This window comes from Myxine glutinosa, chromosome 7 (assembly GCF_964187855.1).
Source record: "Myxine glutinosa chromosome 7, kmMyxGlut1.1, whole genome shotgun sequence".
Lineage (NCBI taxonomy): Eukaryota > Metazoa > Chordata > Myxini > Myxiniformes > Myxinidae > Myxine > Myxine glutinosa.
The window spans coordinates 156,028,592-156,046,835 of NC_136267.1; the positions used below are offsets into that span (position 1 = coordinate 156,028,592).

An 18,244-nucleotide genomic window follows, 5' to 3' on the forward strand; every position below is an offset into this window, starting at 1 on the left:
AGTGACCCGATACCCACGGCACTAATGGATTTATGATCTACGAACCGCGCTCTTTGTTTATCACGTACAGACATACTCGAAAAATCTGAATTAGCCGACGTTGGGGCCCAAAAGCATCCGATTAACTGCCGATACGACGCCATCTTACGACGCCATCGTATTGGCCTCTGCTGGGCGAAGGCGAAGCAAGCCGTCCGCTGATTGGACAAGCGAAGGCGAAAGCAAGCCGTCCACTGAGTGGACAATCCAGAGCATGCATTTGTGCCGGTGTCGGCGATCGTTGTTCATATACGCACTCTTCATTCTCGTCTTTCTTCCTAACTCTGACTCGGACAAGCAAATCCCCTATGCCATCCATAATGGTACACTCTATCCATACACCACATCCTCCCTTCCGTGGATGTTCCACGGGTTTCGACTAGTATACACGAAATGTATATCAAATAATCTTGTCTGCGCTAAAGTAAAATGGCTGTCCATAAAGGTGGAATGCGTGTTTTTTTGCTGGAAATACCCCCTAAAGGCCGAACCGAACGTTTATATAAGTCATTATACCTACTGCAAACGACGAACACGCAATGGTGGATTTACAGTCAAAGAAACGTGCGTATGTCGTCACCACGAGGAGAAAAACGTGGACAAATGGGTTCCTTAGCCTATTAATATATAATACTTGTTTACAGATGTTTCTTCATGCCATATGTATGATGTATGTACAAACATCTCTGTGAGCTTTAAACAATACATTTAAAAAATGAGTCATTGAAAACAAATGAAAATCCCTCATGATTTTATTTGAATGAGCAAACATGCAATTTGTATCAGGTTTAGCGGAGAACCTGCAAAGGCATTGAGTCATTTCAACAATGCAAGAAAAGACTATGACTGGGGGCAGGTTGCACTACGTAACATGATCGAGATTTATCTCAATCCAGATGACGACGTCATCGGTGGACAGGTTTTTGACAACATGGATGGAAATAGGTAAGCTGCCACTCTCCTGTTATTGTCACATGTTTAATTCCTCATGTGAATTGGAAAGCATTACACACATGTTTAATTCCTCACGTGAATTGGACAGCATTACCCATATGTGTAATTCCTCATGTGCATTGGACAGCATTACCCACATGTGTAATTCCTCATGTGCATTGGACAGCATTACCCACATGTGTAATTCCTCATGTGCATTGGAAAGCATTACCCACATGTTTAATTCCTCATGTGAATTGGACAGCATTACCCATATGTGTAATTCCTCATGTGCATTGGACAGCAGTACCCACATGTGTAATTCCTCATGTGCATTGGACAGCATTACCCACATGTGTAATTCCTCATGTGAATTGGAAAGCATTACCCACATGTTTAATTCCTCATGTGAATTGGAAAGCATTACCCACATGTGTAATTCCTCATGTGCATTGGAAAGCATTACCCACATGTTTAATTCCTCATGTGCATTGGAAAGCATTACCCACATGTGTAATTCCTCATGTACATTGGAAAGCATTACCCACATGTGTAATTCCTCATGTGCATTGGAAAGCATTACCCACATGTGTAATTCCTCATGTGCATTGGACAGCATTACCCACATGTGTAATTCCTCATGTGCATTGGAAAGCATGACCCACATGTTTAATTCCTCATGTGCATTGGAAAGCATTACCCACATGTGTAATTCCTCATATGCATTGGAAAGCATTACCCACATGTGTAATTCCTCATGTGCATTGGAAAGCATTACCCACATTTGCAATTCCTCATGTGCATTGGAAAGCATTACCCACATGTGTAATTCCTCATGTGCATTGGAAAGCATTACCCACATGTTTAATTCCTCATGTGCATTGGAAAGCATTACCCACATGTGTAATTCCTCATGTGCATTGGAAAGCATTACCCACATGTGTAATTCCTCATGTGCATTGGAAAGCATTACCCACATGTGTAATTCCTCATGTGCATTGGAAAGCATTACCCACATGTGTAATTCCTCATGTGCATTGGAAAGCATTACCCACATGTGTAATTCCTCATGTGCATTGGAAAGCATTACCCACATTTGTAATTCCTCATGTGCATTGGAAAGCATAATTATCCACATGTGTAATTCCTCATGTGCATTGGTAAGCATTACCCACATGTTTAATTCTCATGTACATTGGAAAGCATTACCCACATGTGTAATTCCTCATGTGAATTGGAAAGCATTACCCACATGTTTAATTCCTCATGTGAATTAGACAGCATTACCCACATCTTTAATTCCTCATGTGCATTGGACAGCATTACCCACATGTGTAATTCCTCATGTGAATTGGAAAGCATTACCCACATGTTTAAAATTCGTCAGGTAAAATTGGACAGCATTACCCACATGTTTAATTCCTCATGTGAATTGGAAAGCATTACCCACATGTTTAATTCCTCATGTGAATTGAAAGCATTACCCACTAATGCAATCACTCGTGTCCGTGTGTGTGTGTTCGTGTGTTTGTGAACAAGATATCTGGAAAAGTTCTGAACGGATTTGGATGAAAGTTGGTGGGATGATTGCCCTTGGGATAAGGAAGAATTGATTAGTTTTTGGTGAAGCTCAGGATATTATTCCCGCTCCAGGATTTTTTTGAAGGATTTTTTTACGATTGGAAGATAGGGCTCATTTTTTTTTAACATTATCTTCTATACTCTATATATTCTATATTTAACATTGTGATATGAAAATAGTTTTCATATTTGTTGTAAATGTGGTTTAAACTCGTGGTTATGCGTTAGAGTGGTGTATTTTTTTCTGGCAGCGTCGTCTTCAGTGTTCATTTTTTTTTCTAATAAAGACATATTCTGTCCTTTTTAAGCCACCAAAGTGTGTATTTGGAATAAAATGTATCGTTTGATACGTATAATGCTTTAAAACTGTTTTTTTTTTGTTTTGTTTTTTACCTCAGAAGAGATGTCAACATTTTTTTTTTTTTTTTTTTTTTTTTTGGTATGCAACATCGAGGCTCGTGAAAGAGCTAACATTAATCATACAGAAAGACAAACCGACACATCAAACATATAACATGGGGAGCGGTAGACAATATGGGGCAAGAGGGGGAGGAACACAAACAACATCTGAGAGCAGGGACATCGAGAGATCTGTGGGAGGGAGAGGGCTTTGGGGGGGGGAGGCATGGGAAGGGGTGGGGGGTGGGAGAGGTATAAAACATATGGACACTCCCGGGACTTCCAGGAAAGAAGTTGGAATTTCAAACAAGGTGGATCTGGGGTGAATTAGTGGGGGTAGAAAAGATCAAGGTTTTGGATGGGGAAAGATAAGAGATGGTGGTGAACAGCTGTTTTAAAGACCTGGAGGGAGGAGTGGGATTGAAGGGAGTGTGGGAGTTTGTTCCAGAGGTGGGAGAAAAGAGGAATTGAAAGAGTGAAGGTGAGCAGACAGCCGAGATTTCGGCAGTTTAACCATCAGAGGGTTGCTGGCAGATCTTGTGCGACCTGTAGGAATATTTGGGGGACAAAGCACAGAGAGAGCTGGGGGAGCAAGGCCGGAGAGGAGTCAGTAGAAGACAGAAAGACCACCTACCTGTCTGCAGTGAGTGAGTGAAAGGCCCTCGGAGATAGCTTCATCACGGGAGATTCCAATGATTCGGAAAGCTTTGGTTTCAACAGCGTGAAGCCAAGCTAGGTGTGAGGCAGGAGCACCGGCCCATAGGGGAGAACAGTATTCCATTGAGCTGCGGATGAAAGCCTTGTATGTGGTGAGGAGCTCAGGTGTGCCGAGGAAGGACTTCGCACGATGGAGGATGCCCAGTCGGCGACTGGCTTTGGAGGGCCAGCTTGGAAATGTGGTTTTCCCAAGAAAGATCGTGGCAGATAGTGAGACCCAAAAGCTTGAGCGACAGAACTTCTTGGAGAGGATTGTTGAGAAATTAGATGGGAGGGTTGTCGAGTCGATCTTTTCGGAGAGACATAGTAAGAGTGTGAGATTTGTCAGGATTGAAAGACATGTTCCACTTGTTTGCCCAGTCTGTGATTTTGTCCAGGTCTTCAGAGGGTGAGGAGGCTGCAGACTGCCAATCTGAGGGAAGAGGAATGGAGCGGCAGAGAGTGGAGTCATCAGCAAAGAGATAGAGAGGATTTTCCAGAGAGTCGGAGAGATCTTTGATAAAGACCAGAAAAAGCACAGGGCCCAGAACACTGCCTTGGGGAACTCCAGCCTGAACAGGAAGGGGAGATGAGAGAAATCCATTCAGGGCCACACATTGTCTACGACCATAGAGGAAGTCCGCAAGGCATGCATGGAGATTTCCATGGATACCATAGGAGGAGAGTTTGGTGAGCAGAGCTGGGTGCCAGACCGCATCGAAGGCACGTGATATGTCAAGGGAGACGGCTCTGATTTCCTGTTTGGCATTGAGGACCTCCATCCATTGTTGAGACAGCAGAAGAAGCATGTCCAGAGTAGAATGACCTGGTCTGAATCCAAATTGATGATCGGAGATCAAGCCATTGGAGAAGAGGAAGGATTTGATATCCGAAGCAATGATGGATTCCATGACTTTGCTGATAATTCGGAGCAGGCTGATTGGTCTGTAGTTGCAAGGATCTGTTTTTGCACCTTTTTTGTGTAAAGTGCTAATGTTTGCCGATTTCCAGGATGCTGGCAGATGACCTTGAGCAAAAGAGAGGGTGAAAAGAACAGAGAGAGTGTGAGATAGAGCGGCAGAGCAGGATTTTAGGACCCATGGGCTGATGCCGTCTGGTCCAGTTGCAGAATCAGAGTCGAGGTTTGACAAAAACTCCTCCACCTTGGCAGGAGAGAAGGACACAGAGTCCAGGAGCAGTTGGGTTCGACTGGGTAAGGTGGGAACAGAGAGAGATGGGTTTGGGACACAAGATTTTGAGGCAAACACAGAGTTGAGGCATTCGGCTTTGTGACGTGCGGTGTCAACTGTGTAGCCATTTGAGGTAAGTGAGGGGATGGAGGGGGAATAAACACCAGAAACGGATTTGACCAGACGCCACCAGGATTTGGAGGAAGGAGACAGGTTTGAGAGTTCATTCTTGAGTGTGGAGAGATAGTGCTTCCTGGCACTCCTGAGGGTAGAAACACACTTGTTCCGAGCTTGGTGGAAGGAACTGAGATTGCCTTCAGTTGGATTAGCCTTCCAAGAGGCAAAGGCAAGTTGTTTCAGGGCAACTGCCTCACCACAAGATTCAGTGTACCATGGACGGGAGGAAGGGTAAGACAACTGAAAACGAGATGGGATAAATCTGTGCATGAGAGAGAGCAGTTTGCTTTGGAAGAATTCCCAGGAAGAATTGATGTCAGAGGCAGTGGAGATGGGAGACCAGTCCAGATGATTGGTGGCTGCTTGAAGACCGTGCCAGTCGGCCTGAGTGAAATGCCAGACTCGGTGACGCTGAGGAGGCTCTCTGAGAATGGCCTGAGAATCTGAGAATTTAGCTCAGCGAATGTCAATCGCGGTGCCAGTATTTGATGAACTTATAAAGACTTAGTTCCAGATTTGTCAATGGCTGAGGTATATTAACAAACTAATAAAACAGATTTGGCAAAATTCCAACTTTTTTTTTTAAAGATCGCATATTCACCCAGGTTGTAAGAGGCTGAAGAAGAAGAAACCTCGCATGGGCTTCCCAGACCAAATAAATAATTCTGGTTCTGGCTCTGCGATTTTCAGGTTTATTACTCCTGCCAGGGAGTAACGCATTCGATCGTGTCCGTCCGTGTGTGTGTGTATGTTCGTGTGTTTGTGAACAAGATATCTGGAAATGTTCTGAACGGATTTGGATGAAAGTTGGTGGGATGATTGCCCTTGGGATAAGGAAGAATTGATTAGTTTTTGGTGAAGCTCAGGATATTATTCCGGATCCAGGAAAAAAGATTGGAAATTGTTTTGGGAATTTTTTTTCTGTTTTCCTTTAAAAAACATTTTCTCTGCAATAATTCGACTGATTGAGAGCAAATTTTTACCATAGGAGGGACTCGGTCTGCAGAATATTTTAATGGTAATTATGACGTCACAGGTCACGTGGTTCGGCCGCCATATTGTTTTGAGTGAAAAACACTAAAATCCAATTTTCTCCAAAACGCCTGAACAGATTGAGGCCAAACTTTGCAGGATTAGTTTAGCGGATGTGTTAGTTTGGTGCATGTGTTTGTTTGGCGCATGTGTTGGTTTGGCGGATGTGTTAGTTTGGCGTATGTGTTAGTTTGGCGGATGTCTTAGTTTGGCGCATGACTTAGTTTGGCGCATGTGTTGGTTTGGCGGATGTCTTAGTTTGGCGGATGTTAGTTTGGCGGATGTCTTAGTTTGGCACATGTGTTTGTTTGGCGGATGTGTTAGTTTGGCGCATGTGTTTGTTTGGCGCATGTGTTTGTTTGGCGGATGTGTTAGTTTGGCGGAGGTGTTAGTTTGGTGCACGTGTTTTTTTGGTGGATGTGTTAGTTTGGCGCATGTGTTTGTTTGGCAGATGGGTTTCTTTGGCGGATGTGTTAGTTTGGCGCATGTGTTTGTTTGGCGCATGTGTTTGTTTGGCGGATGTGTTAGTTTGGCGCATGTGTTTGTTTGGCGCATGTGTTAATTTGGGGCACGTGTTTGTTTGGCGGATGTGTTTGTTTGGCGGATGTGTTAGTTTGGCGGCTGTGTTAGTTTGGCGCATGTGTTAGTTTCGCGCAGGTGTTTTTTTGGTGGATGTGTTTGTTTGGTGCATGTGTTTGTTTCACGGATGTGTTAGTTTGGCGCATGTGTTTGTTTGGTGGATGTGTTAGTTTGGTGGATGTGTTTGTTTGGCGGATGTGTTAGTTTGGTGGATGTGTTAGTTTGGCGGATGTGTTGGTTTGGCGGCTGTGTTTGTTTGGCGGATGTGTTTGTTTGGCGGATGTGTTAGTTTGGCGCATGTGTTGGTTTCACGGATGTGATTGTTTGGCGGATGTGTTAGTTTGGCGCTTGTGTTAGTTTGGCGGTTTTGTTCGTTTGGCAGATGTGTTAGTTTTGCGGATGTGTTTGTTTGGCGCATGTGTTTGTTTGGCGCATGGGCTTGTTTGGCGCATGTGTTTGTTTGGCGGATGTGTTTGTTTGGCGCATGTGTTTGTTGGCGCATGTGTTTGTTTGGCGCATGTGTTTGTTTGGCGCATGTGTTTGTTTGGCGCATGTGTTTGTTTGGCGCATGTGTTTGTTTGGCAGATGAGTTAGTTTGGCGGATGTGTTAGTTTGGCGGATGTGTGAGATTGGCGGATGTGTTAGTTTGGCGCATGTGTTTCTTTGGCGGATGTGTTTGTTTGGCGCATGTGTTTGTTTGGCGGATGTGTTTGTTTGGCAGATGTGTTAGTTTGGCGCATGTGTTTGTTTAGCAGATGTGTTTCTTTGGCAGATGTGTTAGTTTGGCGCTTGTGTTAGTTTGGCGCATGTGTTAGTTTGGCGGATGTGTTAGTTTGGCGGTTGTGTTAGTTTGGCAGATGTGTTAGTTTGGCGGATGTGTTAGTTTGGCGGATGTGTTAGTTTGGCGCATGTGTTTGTTTGGCGGATGTGTTTGTTTGGCGGTTGTCTTCGTTTGGCGGATGTCTTCGTTTGGCGCATGTGTTTGTTTGGCGAATCTGTTGGTTTGGCGGCTGTGTTTGTTTGGCGGATGTCTTCGTTTGGCGCATGTGTTTGTTTGGCGCATGTGTTAATTTGGCGCACGTGTTTGTTTGGCGGATGTGTTTGTTTGGCGGCTGTGTTTGTTTGGCGGATGTCTTAGTTTGGTGCATGTGTTTGTTTTGCGCATGTGTTAGTTTGGCGCACGTGTTTGTTTGGCGGATGTGTTTGTTTGTTGGATGTGTTAGTTTGGCGGTTGTGTTAGTTTGGCGCATGTGTTAGTTTCGTGCAGGTGTTTTTTTGGTGGATGTGTTTGTTTGGTGCATGTGTTTGTTTCACGGATGTGTTAGTTTGGCGCATGTGTTTGTTTGGCGGATGTGTTAGTTTGGCGGATGTGTTTGTTTGGTGCATGTGTTTGTTTGGCGGATGTGTTAGTTTGGCGGATGTGTTTGTTTGGCGGATGTGTTAGTTTGGTGGATGTGTTAGTTTGGCGGATGTGTTGGTTTGGCGGCTGTGTTTGTTTGGCGGATGTCTTAGTTTGGCGCATGTGTTCGTTTGGCGCATGTGTTAATTTGGCGGATGTGTTTGTTTGGCGGATGTGTTAGTTTGGCGCATGTGTTGGTTTCACGGATGTGATTGTTTGGCGGATGTGTTAGTTTGGCGCTTGTGTTAGTTTGGCGCATGTGTTAGTTTGGCGGATGTGTTAGTTTGGCGGTTTTGTTCATTTGGCAGATGTGTTAGTTTTGCGGATGTGTTTGTTTGGCGCATGTGTTTGTTTGGCGCATGTGTTTGTTGGCGCATGTGTTTGTTTGGCACATGTGTTTGTTTGGCGCATGTGTTTGTTTGGCGGATGTGTTAGTTTGGCGGATGTGTTAGTTTGGCGGATGTGTGAGATTGGCGGATGTGTTAGTTTGGCGCATGTGTTTCTTTGGCGGATGTGTTTGTTTGGCGCATGTGTTTGTTTGGCGGATGTGTTTGTTTGGCGGATGTGTTAGTTTGGCGCATGTGTTTGTTTCACGGATGTGTTTGTTTGGCGGATGTGTTAGTTTGGCGCTTGTGTTAGTTTGGTGCATGTGTTAGTTTGGCGGATGTGTTAGTTTGGCGGTTTTGTTCGTTTGGCAGATGTGTTAGTTTTGCGGATGTGTTTGTTTGGCGCATGTGTTTGTTTGGCGCATGTGCTTGTTTGGCGCATGTGTTTGTTTGGCGGATGTGTTTGTTTGGCGCATGTTTTTGTTGGCGCATGTGTTTGTTTGGCGCATGTGTTTGTTTGGCGCATGTGTTTGTTTGGCGGATGTGTTAGTTTGGCGGATGTGTTAGTTTGGCGGATGTGTGAGATTGGCGGATGTGTTAGTTTGGCGCATGTGTTTCTTTGGCGGATGTGTTTGTTTGGCGCATGTGTTTGTTTGGCGGATGTGTTTGTTTGGCGGATGTGTTAGTTTGGCGCATGTGTTTGTTTCACGGATGTGTTTGTTTGGCGGATGTGTTAGTTTGGCGCTTGTGTTAGTTTGGCGCATGTGTTAGTTTGGCGGATGTGTTAGTTTGGCGGTTGTGTTAGTTTGTTTTAGTTTGTTTCACGGATGTGTTCGTTTGGTGGATGTGTTCGTTTGGTGGATGTGTTCGTTTTGCGCATGTGTTTGTTTTGTGCATGTGTTCGTTTGGTGCATGTGTTAGTTTGGTGCATGTGTTTGTTTGGTGGATGTGTTTGTTTGGCGCATGTGTTTGTTGGCGGATGTGTAGTTTGGTGGATGTGTTTGTTTGGCGGAAGTGTTTGTTATGCGCATGTGTTTGTTTGGCGCATGTGTTAGTTTGGCGGATGTGTTTGTTTGGCGGAAGTGTTTGTTTTGCGCATGTGTTTGTTTGGCGGATGTGTTTGTTTGGCGGATGTGTTAGTTTGACGCATGTGTTAGTTTGTCGGATGTGTTTGTTTGGCGGATGTGTTTGTTTGGCGCATGTGTTTGTTTGGCGCATGTGTTTGTTTGGCGCACGTGTTTGTTTGGCGGATGTGTTTGTTTGGCGCACGTGTTTGTTTGGCGGATGTGTTTGTTTGGCGGATGTGTTTGTTTGGCGCACGTGTTTGTTTGGCGGATGTGCTTGTTTGGCGCACGTGTTTGTTTGGCGCACGTGTTTGTTTGGCGCACGTGTTTGTTTGGCGGATGTGTTTGTTTGTCGGATGTGTTAGTTTGGCGCATGTGTTTGTTTGGTGGAAGTGTTAGTTTGGCGCACGTTTTTATTTGGTGGATGTGTTCGTTTGGCGGATGTGTTAGTTTGGAGCATGTGTTTGTTTGGTGGATGTGTTTGTTTGGCGGATGTGTTAGTTTGGTGGATGTGTTTGTTTCACAGATGTGTTCTTTTGGCACATGTGTTAGTTTGGCGCATGTGTTAGTTTGGCGCATGTGTTAGTTTGGCGCATGTGTTAGTTTGCCGCATGTGTTAGTTTGGCGCACGTGTTTGTTTGGTGGATGTATTTGTGCCTCAAAATACACTCACGTTTATGGAATTGAACGCTGAATCCGAAAATGTAAGTGAAATTGCCTTTTTTTTTTTTAACATTGTCTTCTACATATTCTAAATATATATCTGTGCAGTGTCTGTCTTGTGTTGTCTCGTCTTGTGTGGTCACTGAACTACTCCCTCAAACTTTTGTGAAATCGTACTATTCCAGCTTGACCCACGGTGGGAGTTTGTGCTCTACTGAGTGGCGTTCTCGTTCCTCATGTAAATTGGAAAGCATTACCCACATGTTTAATTCCTCATGTACATTGGAAAGCATTACCCATATGTTTAATTCATCATGTACATTGGAAAGCATTACCCACATGTTTAATTCATCATGTACATTGGAAAGCATTACCCACATGTTTAATTAGTCATGTACATTGGAAAGCATTACCCACATGTTTAATTCATCATGTACATTGGAAAGCATTACCCACATGTTTAATTCATCATGTACATTGGACAGCATTACACACATGTTTAATTCATCATGTACATTGGAAAGCATTACCCACATGTGTAATCCTCATGTGAATTGGAAAGCATTACCCACATGTGTAATTCATCATGTACATTGGAAAGCATTTCCCACATGTTAATTCCTCGTGTGCATTGAAAAGCATTACCCACATGTTTAATTCATCATGTACATTGGACAGCATTACCCATATGTTTAATTCATCATGTACATTGGACAGCATTACCCACATGTTTAATTCATCATGTACATTGGAAAGCATTACCCACATGTGTAATTCATCATGTACATTGGAAAGCATTTCCCACATGTTAATTCCTCGTGTGCATTGAAAAGCATTACCCACATGTTTAATTCATCATGTACATTGGACAGCATTACCCACATGTTTAATTCATCATGTACATTGGAAAGCATTACCCACATGTTAATTCCTCGTGTGCATTGAAAAGCATTACCCACATGTGTAATTCAGAATTGTGATCAGGATAAAAATACACCAAAATTCATTAAATAAACTCAAACCGTTCATGCGTGCCACCTCAAAGGGGAGAGCAGTACTTAATTGAATTTTGAATAAAGGCCTTGTAGGGTGTTAAACATTTGAATTTGTCAAGGAAAGACCTTTCATGATGAAGGATCCCCCAATGGGTTGCTGACTTTGGAGGCCATTCCTCACACAAGTTTTGCCAAATAAAGATTGTGGCAGGTTGGAAGACCCAAATGTTTGAGTGACACCTTCAAGAGGTTTGTTGAGGAAGATTGTCGAGTTCACCAGGAAGTCCTCTCGACTTACAGACTTTGTTTATAATAGGAAGTAAGGTCACTAACCTCTAGTTGAGAGGATGTGTTTGAGCACTCTCTTGTGAATGATAGTAATGCTAGCTGAATTTGAGGCAGATATGAGGTGGCCATAGGAGAAGAACTGGATGAAGGGAGCAGGTATTGGGTGACCAGGCAAGCAAGAGCAGCAAAGCAGGATCTGCGAGGGAAAAAAAAACAGCCGTCTTGAATCCCTGGAGGAAAGAATGAGATTTAACGGACTGAAAAAGTTGCTTCCACAGGTGAGAGAAAAGAGGAATGAATGAGTGAGTGGACGTGAGCAGTCAGCCTGGATTTTGGGAGTTTCACCAAAAGAGGGTTACCGTCAGACCACGTGCACCCTGCAGAGACCTGCGAGTTGGAAAGGGGTTGTTGGGAGTGTCAAAAGATGGAAAAAGCAGAGTGTGCAAGGCCAGATAAGAGGCAAATAGACCACCAACCTGTCTGCAATATGAAATTAATCAGCCCCTTCGTCGTGGGAGATACCAATAGAGATACCGGTGGTTTTCATAGCATTAAGCTGAGTAAGGTGTGAGGCAGGCAGGGGTGCCAGTTCAAATGGGGGAGCAGTACTCCATCAGGCTATGGATGAAGGCCTTGTAAGTACTGGAAATAAAAGTTCAGATATGCAAAGGAAAGACTTCAGACTACGTAGGATGCCCATCGGTAACTGGCGTTGGAGGCCAACTTAGACATATGGATTACCCAAGAAAGATCATGGCTGATGGTGAAGCCAAAACGTCAGAGACAACTTCATCAAGAGGTTTGTTCATTATTTTTGACAGTACAAGGGAACAAAATTTCTTTATGTACTTGGTCTTTCAGCTCTTCCATGTGCCTAGATTCCCCATTTTGAAGCGTATGTGTGTGATATATGAATTGTGTTCTGGTATTGGCATATAAATATCCAAGTTGCATTCTACACATGGCAACATGGCACAGGAAAAATGGGTAGAAATATACTTTCATGCATGCATATTTCCATTATGTTACAATAAAAAAACGCAATGCAATTTTACATCGTAGGAATATATATTACAGTTTGTGTACTCATCAGGAGAAGGTGTAAGCATCAAGGCAAAGGAGCACATTCTGGGTAAACGTCAAAAGTTGCTTCAATACAAGCATGTATTAAATTGGTTGCCATGGTTATCTCGAAATAATGTGACATTTTAATTAAATTTATTTGGCCTATTTAATGAAAATAAATTTTATGTTGCTTGACAGAGACTCTGAGAGGTGTGAGTCTCTGCTGTTGGCTGTGTGCACGGCTGAGAAGCTCGTTTTGGAAGTCCGTCCAAAGACTGAACTTGACCACATTCGGCTAAGCATCCTCCGGAATAAGTGCCTAATGGGAACCAGGCGAAAGAACAGTGTGGAGAAAGCTTTGGAGGCCTTTACAAAGATTGCCACTGACCAGGTGGGTGAGGGTTTACTTGCATATTAAGTGTTTAAAAAATAGTGCAATTTCTACTTAAGAAGGGATCAACAATGAGAATAATGACAAAATATTTAAGAATAAACGAGTCTTCGAGAGTTATAACCACATTGGATATGATTGCACTATACAATTATTTAACCACATTCAATAAACGTGAATTATACTAGCCTCATCTCTGAACTTTATGCAACATAATACGATTTAATACAAGGCAATTCTATGTTTATATCTATATATATATATATATATATATATGTATATTTATATATATATATATATATATATATATATATATATATATATATATAAAACTATATATATAAAACTATATATATATAGCTATATATATATAACTATATAAGTATATTATACATATATATATATATATATATATATAACTATATATATAACTATATATATAACTATATAAGTATATTATATTGTTGCGAATATGGAATTTGGCCTCCATATCCGCTTGTAAATATTCCCCTATTTCCCCAATACTCCCCAACTATCCCCAATCCCCCATTCCCTAGTCCCATTGTCTGTAAACAACAATCAGTAGAGCCGACCTTCCCCTTTTTCCCCCATTAAATGTCGTGCCCAGGTCCACCGCATCTCACGTAGACAACTTTCGGACATCTTGCTAGTTATTCTTAGTCTATGTCAGTTAAGGACTCCTTTCCATTAATTCTGACTCTTCGTTGCACCAGAATGTGATTATATGGCACCAGTAGTGAGTTTAGGACCTTTCCCATACCTCCTTCCATCTTCTTCCCCAAACAACAACTACAACTACAACTACAACAACAATTACAACAACAACGACGCTGCGCGGGGGGAGTGTGCGTCATCACACCGGCTCGGTTAGCCGCCATTGACAATGCGCGCCGGACCATGCGCTCCACGGGGTTACCACGAAGGGGCTCCTTGTCAGTCCCCCGTCAAGGGCGGAGCCGGTAACCCCCCCCCGCACGCACCCAATGAGAGGCGACGTGCCGATTCCATCTGGGGCGGAGCTAACGAGCCGAGGGCGTGTCACTCCCCGCCGGAGATACGAAGCGACTCACCGGATGTGAGGTCAGATGCGCCCCCAGCCTGGAGAGAGAAGTTGCCACGTACGAGCGCTGAATACCTCCCCGCATCTCTGGACCGGACCGAGTCGATTCTGACCTTTGAGCCCAGGTGCACCTGGAGCCATCGATCCTGCCTTTCCTAGCCATCAAACCCCGTGTGAGTCAGCCTTTTGTCCCGTTTATCTGTCATCTGTTGGGAATAATATAAGAGTGTGTCTAAGTGCTTATCTTACTATGCTGTCCCTCTTGTAGTTGTAATCTAACCTTCCGTAACAATATAACCTCCTCCGGAGGTCTTGAGAACCGTATCCCTGGTGTCGCGTCATTGTAATCCCAGCCGTGTGTCTTTTCCTTCATTGATCTAGCGTAGCGCGATTAGTCAACGTTCGGGTATAATCGGGTAACTTGTGCAGACGTGGTCATACCAAACCGCTCGGTAAATAACATCTAAGCCACGTCTGTAACAATTGGTGTCGAGGAGTGGAATTCGGACCCGGGACTAAATTTATTAGGCCCAAATTTGTAACAATTAGAATCGATTCGGAGCGCGTTTCCCGCGCGAAATTATAACGGCGAAATTTGATTTTGTTATACGAAAATAAAAACCCGAATTTTGAAAGTCGCACTATGGCGGATCAAGACAGCTGGGGTCCGGTAGGGGAGAGTGAGGCAGGGTCGGTCCAGGACCAAATTGAGGGACGCGAGGAGAGCGAAGCAGCGAGGGTAGCAAACGCACAAAATGGCGCCTCGCTGGTCACCGCGCCCGCGACCGTGGCAGCGCCCCCGGTGGATTGGAACTTGTTTTTCATACAAATGAAGGCCCTTATGGCCCAGAATAGCGAACGGTTAGAACAAAAGATGGGGTCCAATAGCGAGAAATTGAGGGAGGACATGGGGTCCAATAGCGAGAAATTGAGGGAGGACATGGGGGCCCAGATCGGAGGGTTAGGGAGTAGAATAGAGGGGTTAGACAACGGGATAAAAGAGGTGAGAAATGGGTTAATGGGGGTAGAAAACAGAATGGCCGCTCAAGAGAATCAGATAGAGGGAGTGAAACATGGGTTAATGGGGGTAGAAAACAGAATGGCCGCTCAAGAGAATCAGATAGAGGGAGTGAAACATGGGTTAACGGGGGTAGAAAACAGAATGGCCGCTCAAGAGAATCAAATGGAAGGGATGCAAAAAGGGTTAGAGGGGTTAGAAAACACCATGGAAGGCAAATTGAGGGACATGAGGGACCAAGCGGAAAGGGAAGTTAACCAAATGGGGCAGCAGATAGAGGGGGTCAGAATGGGGGTAGAAGCCAAACTGGATGCTCACAGGGAGGAAATGGAGCAGATGAGGGTGGCATCTGGGCAGGAGATGCAAGTGATGGGAGAGGAGATCAGAAGAGGAGTGAGTGAGGAGGTCGGAGGAGTGCGCGAGGAGGTGAGGCACTGTAAGGAGCACATGGAGAAGGAGGTGAGAAAGGGGACTGTAAAGTTACAAGGGGGCATAGAGGTCCTGACGCAGGAGGTGGAACAGCTGACGGAGGGACAAAAAGAAGTAACGGAGCAGGTTCAAAGGAACACTGCGGTATTGGGAGGTTTAAAAGCGACACAAAATGACTTAAAAAATGACTTGGTAGCGACGAAGAGAGAATGTCAGATGGTACGTGAGGGACTGACAACGAGGTTGGACGAGGTGATAGAGGTAATGGAGACGAAGGACCGGCAGGTGAGGACGCACATGGAAACGGTCAAGGTAGCCTTGGAGGACGAGCTTGAGGAGACGTACCGGGGAATAAAGGAGGTGAAGCAGAAATTAGAAGAAGTGGAAGAAGGGATGAGCGAAATTAAGAAGCGACGGAGAGGGGATAAGAAAGAGATAAAAGAGGAGATAAAAGAATTGGTCCAAAGTCTGTGTTTGGATCGTGATGATGTGCTCATTAACCGGATGAGGGATTCGCAGGTGATGGAGGAGAAGCGAAGAGGAAGAGGACCTGGTGTAAGTGGTGACCAATATGGTCGTGCGTATGATGCGCCAGGGGATTTAAGAAGCTTGGGGGTCGAGATGGACCCGGGTGTTCGTGAGAGGCCACTGGTGAAGTGTGCGACAGGTCTGGTGTGCGAAAAAGGAGGTGTGCGAGAAAGTCCGACTCTGGGGTGTGTGAGGAAAAAGTGCGTGCCAAGGAGTAGCGAGGGTGCTGGCGAGAGCGAGTCGGTCGTAGCGCGTGTGCGAGGGAGCACATGGAAGCGCGGTGTGGTTAGTGTTACAGAGGGTGTAACGGGAGAGTGTGCGCAAGGGTGTGTGCGAGAAAGGTGTGTGACGGACAGGTGCATGGGGAAAGAGTGCGCTGTCAAAGGCAAGGAAGAATGCACACCTGTGGTGAGTGTTACAGAGGGTGTGACGGGAGAGTGTGCGCAAGGGTGTGCGCGAGAGAGGTGTGTAACGGACAGGTGCATGAGGAAAGAGTGCGCTGTCGGGAGTAAGGGCGAGTGCGTTGTCAGGAATGGAGGTGAAAGTAGTGAGAGTGACATGGAGCGTGAGTTAGTTGTGACAGGTGAGCGAGGATGTACACCTGGGATGGAAGGATGCACACCTGGAATGGTAGAGCGTGAGTGGGAATGCACGCTGGAGTTGGTGGTGAGGCACGTGGTTGGGTGTGCGAATGAGGGCACACCTGTGATTGTCACAGAGGAGGTGACAGAGGAGGGGGCGCGAAGCGGTGTATTGGTGAGGTGTGCGAGCAACGAATGTGTGCCACAGTGTTCGGTGGTCAGGTGTGTGACCAAGGCTGTGAGTGGAATGAGGGTACCTGGGTGTGTAAGGAAAGGTACGAGGAGCATGGGCACGGCTGGATGTGTGAGCAAGGAACGGGCTGCGGGATGTAAGCATGCAGGTGAAGCATCGACGTTAGACGGGGTAGAGTTTAGAACGACTTATAGCCGAGTCAGGCCCTCGGTGCGTGCTGGGCCTCGCTTTGAACGGCCGCGTCCGTGCTCCACTAGGCGGAGCGGGCAGCCCGATAGAAAGGGTCGTCATGGCGACCACTTTTTGGTGAGGCATTCCGGCAGGCCGAGATCGAGCCATGGGATGGCTCCGTGCCGAGATGGTGCGTGGGATCTCGGCCCGGGTAAGCCCCCGTCCCTGCACCGAATGCGGGACGTATCCAGCCGCTGGCACAGAACAACCCGCATTCATGGCTTGGCTTTACGAAGCCGGGCTTTGGACGGGAATTGGCGCACCGAGAGGCATTAGTGAGTCGACTGGGTGATGAGGTTAGTGTTTTGGCCCCAAAAATTAGAGAAAAACAAAATTTGATGATTGGCAAGGGATTGGCAGTAGTGATTGGCAGATGATGGGTAGTGATTGGCAAATTTTTGATTTGTTGAAATTTGATGTGCAAAATTGGTAGTGAGAGACCCCCGATGTGGTGGGATGGCATCCCTGCCACCCTTCCCATGGGGGGCAAAGGAGCAATAGCTTATGGGGTGTATGGCAGTGAAAACTAGCCCGGGTGGGTTAGGTTATATTGTAGGGATCTAGAAGAGATGACATTAGGTAACGTTAAGTTTAGTTAGTGACTGATACCTGTAGTGGGGACGCAGGTAGATTAGTGTGGATAATAATGACGTGGGAGCGCAATAGTTTAAAGGGACGACTGGGAAGCGCAAGTTTCAGAAGGGCGTAGTTAGCTGAGATGATGCTGTGTGTGTGAGAATGGAACAGGTGTGATTGAACAGGTGTGATTGCACAGGTGTGCAACTGGACAGGTGTGTGGAGCAGTGTATGAGTAGGGAGTGTGTGGATCAGCGCGAATGCGCTTGGGGAGAGAAGGGTGCAGGTGGCACCAGGTGTGAGAGCACAGGTGTGCAAGTACAGGTGTGTGGAGAGAGTTGGAGTAAGTGGTACGGAGTGGTGTGCATGGTGCGAAGGTGTGAATGGGGGAAGAGTGGACCCCCATCACGGATACCCGGGGCGGGTAGTGTAAGTGTTAGGTAGAGGGTACAGGTAAATTGTGGTTGGATATTGGCATCTGTGGTGCGGTTGCAGAATGGTATTGTGGATGGGTGCATTAGTGTTGTGGAAATGGCTGGGCGTGTAGCCTGTTAGTGTGTGTAGTTGGTTGGGCACTCCACCACTGTGAGGATGTCGGCCAGGTGAGGCCGCAGGTGGGCTCTGGGAGCCGGTAGTTGTGAGTGGGTGCCTGAGGATCCCGGGTGTGGATCGGGCAGCCAGTGCCAGAGAGGGCACCGAGTGGGGAGAGCGCCAGAGGGCCTTCCCCAGGTAGTTAGGTTAGGGTAAGGAGCAGGTAAGCTCGGAGGCAACCGCAGTGGTGGAGGTGTGC

General features: G+C 45.6%; 1 protein-coding gene across 2 annotated transcripts in view; it reads left to right on the plus strand.

The window, feature by feature from the left end:
• Positions 1–18,244, plus strand: part of LOC144893022 (tetratricopeptide repeat protein 21B-like) — a 48,515-nt gene that overhangs the window by 1,527 nt on the left and 28,744 nt on the right. The window contains exons 2-3 of one of the 2 annotated variants that reach the window (XM_078782451.1): positions 826–984; positions 12,625–12,817. In XM_078782451.1, coding sequence (XP_078638577.1) covers positions 826–984; positions 12,625–12,817 — 352 coding nt within the window. The remainder of the gene's footprint in view (positions 1–825; positions 985–12,624; positions 12,818–18,244) is intronic. The other variant, XM_078782452.1, reaches the window with a different exon arrangement.